The following is a 12701-nucleotide window of genomic DNA, read 5'->3' on the forward strand; positions in this document are numbered from 1 at the left end:
TCTTATCCTAATATAGTGAAATGTTTGATTGAGGCTTGCCCAGTAATTGAGTAAAACTAAAACTTATTATAAGTCACAGTCATCCTAGGGTCCCCCCTGCTATATAGCCTCCCTGGTTCTGTGGGTTGCAGTCTGATTGTTCTTTGCTTTATATCTAGAATCCACTTATGAGTGAGTACATACCATGCTTGTCCTTCTGGGTCTGGGTTACCTCACTCAGGATGATATTTTCTAGTTCCATCCATTTGCCTGCAAATTTCATGCTGCCATTGTTTTTTTCTGCTGAGTAGTACTCCATTGTGTATATGTACCACATTTTCTTTATCCATTCTTCGGTTGATGGGCATCTAGGTTGTTTCCAGGTTCTGGCTATTACAAATAGTGCTGCTATGAACATAGTTGAGCATGTATCTTTGTGGTATGATTGAGCATTCCTTGGGTATATGTCCAAGAGTGGTATGGCTGGGTCTTGAGGTAGATCGATTCCCAATTTTCTGAGAAACCGCCATACTGATTTCCACAGTGGTTGTACAAGTTTGCATTACCATCAACAGTGTTGGAGTGTTCCCTTTGCTCCAAATCCTCTCCAACATTGACTGTCATTAGTGTTTTGTTTTGTTTTTTTGTTTTTTGGTTTTGGTTTTTTCCAGAGCTGAGGACCGAACCCAGGGCCTTGCGCTTGCTAGGCAAGCGCTCTACCACTGAGCTAAATCCCCAACCCCTCATTAGTGTTTTTGATCTTAGCCATTCTGACAGATGTAAGGTGGTATCTCAGAGTCGTTTTGATTTGCATTTCTCTGATGATTAAGGATGTTGAGCATTTCTTTAAATGTCTTTCAGCCATTTGTGATTCTTCTTTTGAGAATTCTCTGTTTAGCTCTTTAGCCCATTTTTTAATTGGATTGTTCAGTATTTTGATGTCTAGTTTCTTGAGTTCTTTATATACTTTGTCAGATGTGGGGTTGGTGAAGGTCTTTTCCCATTTTGTAGGCTGTCTTTTTGTCTTATTTACCGTGTCTTTTGCCCTACAAAAGCTTCTCAGTTTCAGGAGGTCCCATTTATTAATTGTTGTGCTCAGTGTCTGTGCTGCTGGTGTTATATTTAGGAAGTGATCTCCTGTGCCAATGCGTTCAAGAGTACTTCCTACTTTCTCTTCTATCAAGTTCAGTGTAACCAGTTGAGGTCTTTGATCCACTTGGACTTGAGTTTTGTGTGTGGTGACAGATATGGATCTATTTGTAATCTTTTACATATTGACATCCAGTTATGCCAGCACCATTTGTTGAAGATACTTTCTTTTTTCCATTGTATAGTTTTGGCTTCTTTGTCAAAAATCAGGTGTGTGTAGATTAATGTCAGGGTCTTCAATTCGATTCCAATGGTCTGTATGTCGGTTTTTATACCAGTACCAAGCTGTTTTTATTACTATAGCTCTAGAGTAGAGCTTGATGTTAGGGATGGTGATGCCTCCAGAGGTTGCTTTATTATACAGGATTCTTTTAGCTATCCTGGGTCTTTTGTTTTTCCATATGAAGTTGAGTATTTTTCTTTCCAAGTCTGTGAAGAATTGTGTTGGGATTTTGATGGGGATTGCATAGAATCTGTAGATTGCTTTTGGTAAGATTGCCATTTTTACTATGTTAATCCTACCTATCCATGAGCATGGGAGATCCTTCCATTTTCTGATATCTTCTTCAATTTCTTTCTTTAGAGATTTAAAGTTATTATCAAAAGGTCCTTCACTTGTTTAGTTAGTGTTATCCCAAGGTATTTTATATTATTTGTGGCTATTATAAAGGGTGAAGTTTCTCTGACTACTTTCTCAGTCCTTTTATCATTTGTGTATAGGAGGGCTACTGATTTTTTTGAGTTGATCTTGTATCCTGCCACTTTACTGAAGGCGTTTATCAGCTATAGTGGTTACCTGGTAGAATTTTTGGGGTCACTTATGTATACTATCATATCATCTGCAAATAGTGAAAGTTTGACTTCTTCCTTTCCAATTTGTATCCCTTTGGTCTCCTTTTGTTGTCTTACTGCTCTAGCTAGAACTTCAAGTACTATATTAAATAGATATCAAGAGAGTGGACAGCCTTGTCTTGTTCCTGATTTTAGTGGAATCACTTTGTGTTGCTCTCCGTTTAATTTGATGGTGGCTGTTGGCTTGCTGTAAATTGCCTTTATTATGTTTAGGACTGTTCCTTGTATTCCTGATCTCTCTAAGACCTTTATCATGAAGGGGTGTTGGATTTTGTCAAACGCTTTTTCAGCATCTAATGAGATGATCATGTGGTTTTTTTTCTTTCAATTTGTTTATATGGTGTATTACATATTCTCATATGTTGAACCATCCTTGCATCCCTGGGATGAAACCTACTTGGTCATAGTGGATAATTTTTTTTGATGTGTTCTTGGATTCGGTTTGCCAATATTTTGTTGAGTATTTTCGCATCAATGTTCATGAGTGAGATTGGTCTGTAATTCTCTTTCTTTGTTGCATCTTTGTGTGGTTTGGGTATCAGGGTAATTGTAGCTTCATAAAAAGAGTTTGGTAATTCTCCTTCTGTTTCTATAGTGTGGAACAATTTGAAGAGTATTGGAATTAGTTCTTCTTTGAAAATCTGGTAGAATTCTGCACTGAAACCATCTGGTCCTGGGCTTTTTATGGTTGGGAGACTTTTGATGACTGTTTCTATTTCTTTAGGGATTATTGGTCTATTTAAATAGTTTATCTGGTCTTAATTTAACTTTGGTATGTGGTATCTATCCAGAAAATTGTCCATTTCTTCCAGATCTGAAAAAATATTTTTAATTATTTAAAATTGTGTGCGCATGAACATACACTTTCTGGTATGTGTATGCACTTGCGCTCAGGGACAAGAGGTGGCAATCCCTCTGGAGCTAGACTTACAGGTAGTTAGGAGCTTCCAGATGTGGGTGCTGGGAACCAACCTTGACTCCTCTGCAAGAGCAGTATTTGCCCTTAACTGATAAGCCGTCTCTGTAATCCCCAAGATGTCTAGTTTTTGAGACAGGGTCTCACTCTTTAGCCAAGGCTAGCCTTGAACTTGGGGCACTTGTGCCTCAACCTTCCAAGGATTTGACTTATGGGGTGAACCCCCATGTCTGATGTTTGCCTGTACTTGCAGGATGTTTAAAACTTGAGAAAGGCCGGGCGGGGGTGGCGCACGCCTTTAATCCCAGCACTCGGGAGGCAGAGCCAGGCGGATCTCTGTGAGTTCGAGGCCAGCCTGGACTACCAAGTGAGTTCCAGGAAAGGCGCAAAGCTACACAGAGAAACCCTGTCTCGAAAAACAAAAAAAAAAAACAAAACAAAACAAAAAACAAACAAAAAAAAACTTGAGAAAACATTTTCATAGTACACAGACTTTTGAGAAAGCAGTCTTAATTTGAGGATTATATTTAAGAAAGTAACTCTTAGATCTGAAAACATAAAAGTCCTGTACTCTTTGAAGCAGGTATTCCTCTTGTAGTTCAGCCTCAGGTACACTTCCCCCACCCATACAATGTATGTTCAAGTTTATTTATTGCAGCAATGCTGGTAATTGCAAAAGGTTGCCCATAACCCAGATACTGTGAAAAGCTTTCATAACTCACAATAAAATATGCACGGAGAAAAACTGAAAAAAAAGTGGATATGTAGGGAAATACTTTAAAATGTGTATTGAATGAGCCGGGTATAGTGGCACATGCCTTTAATCCCGGCACTTGGGAGGCAGAGGCAGGTGGATCCCTGTGAGTTTTGAGACCAGCCTGGTCTACAAAGTGAGTTCCAGGACAGCCAAGGCTGTTACACAGAGAAACCTTGTCTTGAGAAAAACCCAAAACAACCAAAAGTTTAAGGTCCTTGGCTATACAGGTCACAGCCTGTCTTAAGAAACAACACAAAGAAACTAATATATACTTTGTACATCTCCCCCCCCCCCCCATGGATATAGATAGCTCAGTAGTAGAATGCTTGCCTATCATGTGCGAAATCCTAGGTTCAAAATTCCTAACAAAATCCCTGCATTTCTCTAGTTTTTGAGAAAGGTGTGTGCTACCATATGTAGTGCTAGGAACTAAATCCAGGACCCTGTACACACTAAGCCAGCCAGCACTCTACAATGAAGCTACATCTCCAGCTGTGTATTTATATGCATCCACATGTTGGTTTATGCTTGTGAATGCAGGTGTCCATGAAGGCCAAAAGAAAACACTGGCTCCCCTGGAGCTGGAGTTACTGGTGGTTGTAAACCATCTTGCCTGGAACTAAACCCAGGCCCTCTGGAAGAACAATACTTGCTCTTAACTGCTGAGACACCTCTCTACCCTACTTTGTTGTTTTTGAGATAGGGTAGTCCAGGCTGGCCCTGAATTATCCTGAACTTTATAAAAAAAAAAAAAAAAGATTTTGTGGTTGAATGTTTTGATGGGTATGTAGGTTTATGTACCATGTGCATGCAGTACATGTGGGCACCAGAAGGGTGAGTTAGATGCCCTGGAACTGAAGTTATGGATGGTTGTGAGCTACCATATGGGTGCTGTAGAATTGAACCTGGGTACTAGAAAGAGAGATGGATAACTGCTGAGCCATCTCTCCTGTCTCTGGTCTTAAAACTTTTTTTCTAATTTTAATTTTTTTTCTTTTTTTTTTTTGATGGGATTTCACTGTGTAGCCCTGGCTGACCTGGAACTATGTAGAATGAACCAGGTTGGTCTTGAATTCATATATTTGCCTCTGCCTCCCAACTGCTGGGATTAAAGGCATGTGCCACCATGCCTGGCTGGCCTTAAACCTTTGATCCTGTTCCAACCCTGTAAGTGTTAGAACAGATGGAGCCACCAGGCTGGGCCTGAATGTATTTTAAATCAAGGGAGTGATACATCATTTAGCCAATTATTCTTAGTATAGAAGCAAAATGCCCTACTGACAATTGTGACAACATTTCTATCAGTTTGACATCATCTAGAATCACCTGGTAGAAGGACCTCAGAGAATGTCTGTGAAGACTTATTATAATTGATATGGGAACACCTGCCCACAGTGGGCACCAGCACTTGCCGGGCCTGAGGTCCTCAATTTAAAGGAGAAAGCTCCCTGCCTCTGCCTCCAGTGCTGGTATTGAAAAGAGGTAGACTTTTCTTTTTTCTCCAGTCTCGTCAGTTCAGGGCCAGCCAGGGCTACCTAGCAAGTTCCAGGCCAGCTAAGTGAGATCCTGTCTCAAAAACAAAAGAAAACTCAGTTGAGTACTGGCAGGAGTACTTGGATTCATTGTTCTCTGCCCTTGACTGTGGATATAGTGTGATTAGCTGCTTCAGATCCCTGCCCCCTTCACTTCCCTGCAGGGATGGACTGATTGGAAGCTGGAATGAGTCAAATAAACCCTTTCTCCCTGAAGTTGCTTTTGTCAGGGTGTGTTATCACAGCAATGGGAAAAGAAGCCAAAACAACTATGTATTGATTGTAAATATATAATTTATTATGTACTAATCATCTTCTATGTGAATATAATGTCAAATACATAGAACAGTGATGGACACTGATAGATGCTCAGCAAATATTGGCTGTAATTAGCAACAGATAGAAAGCTGCAGTAAAAAATGGAACAGAGAACTTTTTAAAATTTTTATTTTATTGGTGTTTTGTTTGCATGTATTTCTGTGAGAGTGTCAAATCCTCGAGAACTGGAGTTACAGACAATTGTGAGCTGCCATATGGGTTCTGGGAATTGAACCGGGGTCCTCTGGAAGAGCAGCCAGTGTGCTTTAATCACTGCGTCACTTCTCTAGCCCCAAGAGAACTCTTTTTACCATTTTCCAATAACACAGATGGCCGGATGGTGGTGGCGCACGCCTTTAATCCCAGCACTCGGGAGGCAGAGCCACGTGGATCTCTGTGAGTTCGAGGCCAGCCTGGTCTACAAAGTGAGTTCCAGGAAAGGCACAAAGCTACACAGAGAAACCCTGTCTCGAAAAACAAAAAAACAAAACAAAACAAACTACAGATCTATGCTTCACAAATCTCTTAAGAAAACAATTTCTCCTTGCAGTGTATATTAATTTAAAAATGTATATGATGAATATAATAACTAAAAAATGATTCTGAAGCAAAGAATCTGCTCTGGTGAGAGAGCTATGTGGATGTGAACAGGGGCATGAAAGTAAGTGTCCACCAAGTAAATGGCAAGCTAGGGAATTCCATAGAAATTTACTTTATTTAGTGTGAGCACAAAACATAAGAACAATGGTTATAAAGGACAGAAACAAATCAGTGAAAAATGACACATTTTGAAAAAAAAAAAGACTTCTCAGCCTGCAAGTGTCTGGGCCCACAGAGGGAAGGAACCTACTGATGACATTAAATGCCCAAAGAAAAGATGGGGTAGTTAAGAATTTCATGTGGCTGAGGAAAAACAGCATGTATTAGATTCCACTGTTTTCCAGTGGCATGGAAACAAAGGTGGTGGGTGAGAGAGGAATAAATACTGAAAGAATTTGCTAAACAAATGTCCAGCACAAAGTTTTCATTTGTTCCTTGGAAGACCCAAGTTGAAAGTCAAAGTCATCTATGATCACAACCAGTCATCTTCAGGAGAGAGGTTGCAGGAGCAAGAAAGTCCAGCATGAAAAGTCTGATTTGCCACAGAAGAGAAAGGACATGAAGTTTTAGGGAGAACCAGATGTCAACAAGCTGAAGAGTGAATGTAACGGGAGAGTGGCGGCTGGGGGCTAGAGACTCTGAAGGGAGGGACAATAAGTGATTAACCCATGCACATGAAGGGGCTTTAGCGAAACTGAAGAGGACTGATCCTCAGACCAATCACATCTTTGCCAATCTCCGTCACCTGCGGAAGTGGAAAACAGGATCAAGTTAGAGATCAATAAGGCTGAAAACCCCAGAAAGCTCATGCCCTACACCCCCCAACAAGCTTGGTACTGAGAAGTGGACAGTGGGTAGAAGCTCTAGCCTTCTCTAGTGTCACTGCCTCAAGGAGCTGGGTGAGAAAACAACCACCATGCTTCCTTCTCCTGCCCCTCCCCTCAACATCCTAGACACATTCTTGAGGATAGTACTCACTGTGGTGACCCGGCAGATTTGCCCCTTGAACTCGGGGGAATAGCAGGCCCCACTGAGTGGACACTTCTCCACCGGTTTTCCACGGTAGATGGGCCGGTAAGATGCAGCACAAATGTCAAAGGGGTTGTGCATGTCGTAATTGAGCTGGCAGGCATCTGTGGGGTTCTTCTCACAGGCAGACAGGATTTTTCTGGTCTAGAAGAAGGAAGAAACGTTTTATTTGAGAGGACAAAAAGCAGCACAAATAATCTTTGATGCAACTATATGCTGGGCATGATGCTCTAAGTCTATAATCCCAGCACTTAGGAGCAGAAGGACCTCAAGTTCCAGGCCAGCCTGAGTTACATACTGAGACCTAATCTTAAAAAACAGAACACAACAATAAAAGTAACTACACTACAGGAACACAGGTCCCATCCTATGTATAGGATGTATGTGAAAAATTAACAACTGCCATTGCTGCTGAGTGTAGTGGTGCATCCCAGTACTCCGGAGGCAGAAACAGGAGATTCAGGAGTTTGAGGGCCAGTTTGGGATACACAGTGAAATCTTTCTCTTTCTCCAACATGGCTCCATTGCTCTAAAGCCACAATTTCAACAAAGTCTGGGGATTAGATTATCAGGGTTGGGCCCTGGAAAGAGTTAAAACATATTTCTATTGCCCAAGAAGATTGTTTTTGGATGGCATAGATAATGGAATACATATGAGACATACAAGAGGTCAAGATGTGTCACCTGGAGCTTAAGGACTGATGCATTACCTGCAGGTGCACTGGAGCTTAAGGACTGATGTATTACCTGCAGGTGTACTAGAACTTAAGGAGAGATGCATTATCTGAAGGTACACTGGAACTTAAGGGCTGATGCATTATCTGCAGGTGCACTGGAGCTTAAGGACAGATGCATTATCTGTAGGTGCACTGGAGCTTAAGGACTGATGCATTACCTGCAGATGCATTGGAGCTATTCTAGATTGCAAAGCCATGGAGCAGTAAGATGCAGCACACATGTCAAATTAAAAATTAAATCAAGCTGGGTATCGTGGTGCATATTTTTAATCCCAGCACTTGAGAGGCAGAGACAAGCAGATCTCTTTGAGTTTGAGGACAGCCTGGTCTACATAGTAAATTCCAGGACAGTCAAGTCTACATAGAAAAAAAAATGGAGCCAAACTTGGGCAAGGTATTTTACTTCCCTGTATTGCTTTCTCATTACTAAAATATAGTTATAGGATCTATTCCATTTAAACATCTATATAAAGTATTTTAGAATGTCACTTACCCAATGCCATGTCTGAATAAATTATTGCTTTAGTTTCAAGGGAAAAAAAAGAAGCCCCAAGGTCAGAAGGTAGCCAGAGGGTGGCATTCCATTGGCTTCTTTTGGGTTGAATGCTATTATACTGTTTTGTTTCAAAGACAAGGATCTTGGGCTTCTACTCTTTCCATTTGGTGCCCCTAAAGTCACTGATGGAATTCCCCTGTACCTGTTGGGCCACTTCAGGCTTGGGCCCAAGTTCCAGTAGGCGCCGGGCAAAGGTGGCCGCTGTCTTGAAGTTCTTGAGCTTGAAGAAAAGGTTGAGGGCTGTCCGAAGCACCAGGATCATATGCACAGGCTGCAGGTTTGAGTGTGTGAAATAGGCTGCCATCTAGTGGACAGAAAGGAACACAAGCCAGGCTGATGCTCAGCTGTTGTTTATAAACAGGTACACAATCGTAAAGAACAAAACAACAATACAAAGCGAACACGATTGGCTATAAGACAGGGATTAGTTCTACCTATTCTCAGGAATAAGGGTGGAGAAATGGAGTACCTCTTTATGGAGATGAACTCCAATTTCTCTTCCTCCCCGAAGCCAAGAAACATCCGAACCAAACAATTTAGATGGTGCCTTTGCAGTGCTGGCCCCACACATCTTACCTCGCAGATGCGCTTCTGCTGGTCTAGGCTTTCCTTAGGTAGCTTCTTCCTTTCTATCTCCATGCACAAACCCACAATGTATTCACGGCAGATGGTGATGAGCTGCTGGGCCTGAAGAGGTAGCAGAAGACAGTCATGACATACACAAGAATATGGAGGTGCCCAGGACTGGGCAAGTGGCTAGATTCTTCCTACCTCTGCAATCTCCTGTTTATTGTCCACAACAAGAAGAGGCACACTGAGCAGGATGGAACGAAATTTTTCCACAGCTTCTTCAAACTTGCCAACTGTGGTAAGCTGGTAGCACAGCTGCAATCGTTGGATCAGGTCATTAAGCTTTAGGCCTACAGCTGGTACACCATTCTTTAGCCCTGCATCCTTCCTGGAAAGGGAAAATTAGAAAGAAAATAGGATAGTCAAGAGTTAAGGACTCATGCTCTGTTTCTAGCAAACACAATCACCAACATCCTACTGTGAAAGTTGCTGGGGATAGGATGAAGCTGGTATAGAGCAAACTCCAAAGTAACAAGCCACAGATCTTTTCTTCTGGAAACCTTAGCTCTGGGGCAATTCCATGTCACTGTGGCTAACATCTGAAGTGGCTACTCCAGCTTGGAACAGCAAGGAGCAAGGGGACTTACCAATTACGATTGGGGTAACTATACATGGACGGCAAGCAGGGCAGTGCTTGGTAGGTAGTACGGCCTCGAGCATATGTCTGTAGGAACAGTTGCTTATAGGGGCCAAATTGGATTACTCCCACCTGGTCGTGAAGAAGCTAGCAAACAAGAAAATAGAAACATAAGGATTTATTTTCTTTCTGTTTTGGTTTTTTGGAGATAAGATTTCTCTGTGTGGCCCTGGCTGTCCTGGAACTCTCTCTGTAGACCAGGCTGTCCTGGAACTCAGAGATCCACCTGCCTCTGCCTCTAGAGTGCTGGAGGATTTGCTTTCTACCAATTAAAAATTAAGTCAAAGCCAGGTGGTGGTGGCACCTGCCTTTAATCTGGGAGGCAGAGCCAGGTGGATCTCTGTGAGTTCGAGGCCAGCCTGGTCTACAGAGCGAGATCCAGGAAAGGCGCCAAAACTACAGAGAAACCCTGTCTCCAAAAAAAAAAAAAAAACCTTAAGTCAAACCTGGGCAAGGTATTTTACTTCTCTGTATTGCTTTCTCATTGCTAAAATACAGGTAATAATAGGATCTACTCCATTTAAACATCTATATAGAGTATTTTAAAATAATCAATACACAAAAATAAACAGACTCGATGGTTGTTGCAGTTGTAATTATCATTATAACACTTGATAGATAGTGTGCACAATACACACCTGTGCGAGAAGTGGTACTGATTTTTACCAATGTAAGCCAGAAAGAGTCTATAAAGCTGTGGAAATGGCTGAAGATCCATCTTAAACGCGCTTACTGACAAACACAGACCAAATGGAGAACCGGGAAGAGGCCTTTGTAAAGCTAGTTCCTTTAGCAAGGCCAATAACTTCCATGAAATATACAGCTTGGCCCTTGTGGGTCAGACCACTCCCATGTGGTTAAAAAGATTGAGTCAACCATTCTCCTGGGACTCTGGAATAGACACTCAAGAGTAAGGGCCAAGGTTTTTAAAGACTTACCCGCATGGCTGTTTCAAAAGAACCTGCCAGGATGTGATCAACTGGAAGCTGAGAGTTATTACACCAGATCTAGGAAGAAACAGAAAATCTAAGCCAAATGAAAAATTTCCTTTCTCTTTCCAATTCTCCTCCTCCATATCTGTTAAAAGTAGCCAATATTTTTTTTAACACAATAATCAAGTATTAACCAGCTCAGAAGCACTCATCCCTGTATAATTTTGTTTTCCTGCTTACTTGAGTTGGGCTTGTTCCCTTGGTTGGAGGCACAAAGAACCCATCTTCAGCACCACTGGCGACCCCAGAGGGTACATCCTAGAAGAAAAAAACAAAAAAAAAAACCAAAAAACCTAAGGCTTTATTTATTTGTTTAAACAGAGTCTGACAAAGCCTCAGACTCTTTGTGTAGCAAGGATTGAATCCTCCTGCCTCAACCTAAAGGGCTAGGATAATAGTCATATGCCACTGTGCCTGATTTATATATTGTGGGGATCAAAACAAAAGCTTTGTGCATTCGAGACAAGCACCCTACAACTGAACCATGTTTGCAGGCCCCAATCTAAGACATTTAAAAAAGCTGTCCAGGTACTGTGTTCTGATGAATTCAAGACACAACCATTTAGATGCCTACCTCTGCTTGAAAAAAGAGGTGATGGTTATGGGAGAGACAGAATGGGAGCCACCTCACCAAAGACAAAAAGACACAACCTTTTAGATCCCTACTTCTATAGGAGAAAGGGTGAAGGTTATAAGAGGGATAGAATAGGGAGCTAGCTCACCAAAACAAAAATGACATACCAAAAGCTCCAATTCAGATTTTAGACACTCCCCTCTTTCAAATGGAAGATAAGTATCAGATTAGAGACAGGCTGTTCATCCCCTTCTCTTATGCTACAGAAGAATGGAAACAAGGCCAGACTCTGGCTCTCCTCTTTCAAAATGTATCAGATTAGGAGGCTGCTCTGGATCCCTCCCCCGCTTTGTGGAGACTTCAGGATAGGCACAGTGTAAGAGGGTGTGTGTGTGTGTGACAGAGAGGGACAGGGACACACAGAGAGAGTGCACCCCACCAGTTTTTTTTTTTTAATATTTATTCTTTTTTATTTATATGTATGTGTCTGTGCCTGTGTGGGCTTATGTGCACTATGTGCATACAGGTGTCTGGGGAGGTCAGAGAGCATGAGATCATTTGGAGCTGGTGAGATCATGGGCAGTTGTGAGTCATCAGATATGGTTGCTGGGAACTGAACCCTGAACCTCTGGAAGAACAGCAAATGCTCTTATCCACTGAGCTGTGTCTCCAGACCTCCCACCAGTTTTTATAGGGTGAAAAGGAGAGAAGTTCCAGAGCAGGAACTTCACATACCAGCTCTGGTGGGAGCTCCAGATCTTCTTCTACATCCCAGCCACCTCCTTCTTCTTGTCCCTTGCCAAGAGCATCCTCTCCCAAACCTTCTGAGGCCTCCACAAATCCATCTATAAGGAAAATCCAGGGTCAAAATAGATTCGGGTGGTAGCATACCCAGAAAAAAAGCAAAATATTAAGAATCTTATTGACTCCATGAGTTAGAAGCTTACAGATTGCTCCACAGATAATTTCCTTCCATGGAGCCTAGCATCTCAGAACAGTCCTAAACTAGAATTCTTACCTTCATCTAGCTGCAGTTCCGCATCCTCTCCCCAGCCTTCAGTACCAACAGTGTCAATGTCAATGTCAGCAGCCAATGCTCCTCCCTTCCCTACCAAAGGAAGGACAGAAGGGAGATGGTTAGAGACTAGCAAGTCTCAAGTCCCATCTCCTCTACAGACAAGGTACATGCTTTCCAAAGCAGTTGCTCAGGGCTGTGTCCTCAGGAATATATGCTCTCCACTTAGAAAGTGATAACTCCGAATGTCAGTAAACGTGTTTTATTGTATTAAGTCTCAAAACAAAAAAATTCAAACAAAAAACCAACAATAATTGTCAAGGTTCTGTCCTGCTCTGCTCTGTCCATGCTTGTGTGTGTGTGTGTGTGTGTGTGTGTGTGTGTGTGTGTGTGTGTATGTGTGTGTGTGTGCACAATTCCAGTGCTGG

The 12701-nt window shown here is 42.0% G+C and overlaps 1 protein-coding gene across 1 annotated transcript in view; it reads right to left on the reverse strand.

The window, feature by feature from the left end:
* Positions 1-6199: 6199 nt before the first annotated feature.
* Positions 6200-12701, reverse strand: part of Copa (COPI coat complex subunit alpha) — a 47695-nt gene continuing 41193 nt past the window's right edge. The window contains exons 24-33 of the mRNA XM_059281087.1: positions 12277-12366; positions 11994-12103; positions 10865-10942; positions 10631-10699; positions 9643-9779; positions 9197-9383; positions 9002-9112; positions 8568-8729; positions 7082-7276; positions 6200-6848 (exon numbers count right to left, since the gene is read on the reverse strand). Coding sequence (XP_059137070.1) covers positions 6789-6848; positions 7082-7276; positions 8568-8729; positions 9002-9112; positions 9197-9383; positions 9643-9779; positions 10631-10699; positions 10865-10942; positions 11994-12103; positions 12277-12366 — 1199 coding nt within the window. The 3' untranslated portion in view covers positions 6200-6788. The remainder of the gene's footprint in view (positions 6849-7081; positions 7277-8567; positions 8730-9001; positions 9113-9196; positions 9384-9642; positions 9780-10630; positions 10700-10864; positions 10943-11993; positions 12104-12276; positions 12367-12701) is intronic.

The sequence above is a fragment of the Peromyscus eremicus genome, chromosome 15 (assembly GCF_949786415.1).
Source record: "Peromyscus eremicus chromosome 15, PerEre_H2_v1, whole genome shotgun sequence".
Lineage (NCBI taxonomy): Eukaryota > Metazoa > Chordata > Mammalia > Rodentia > Cricetidae > Peromyscus > Peromyscus eremicus.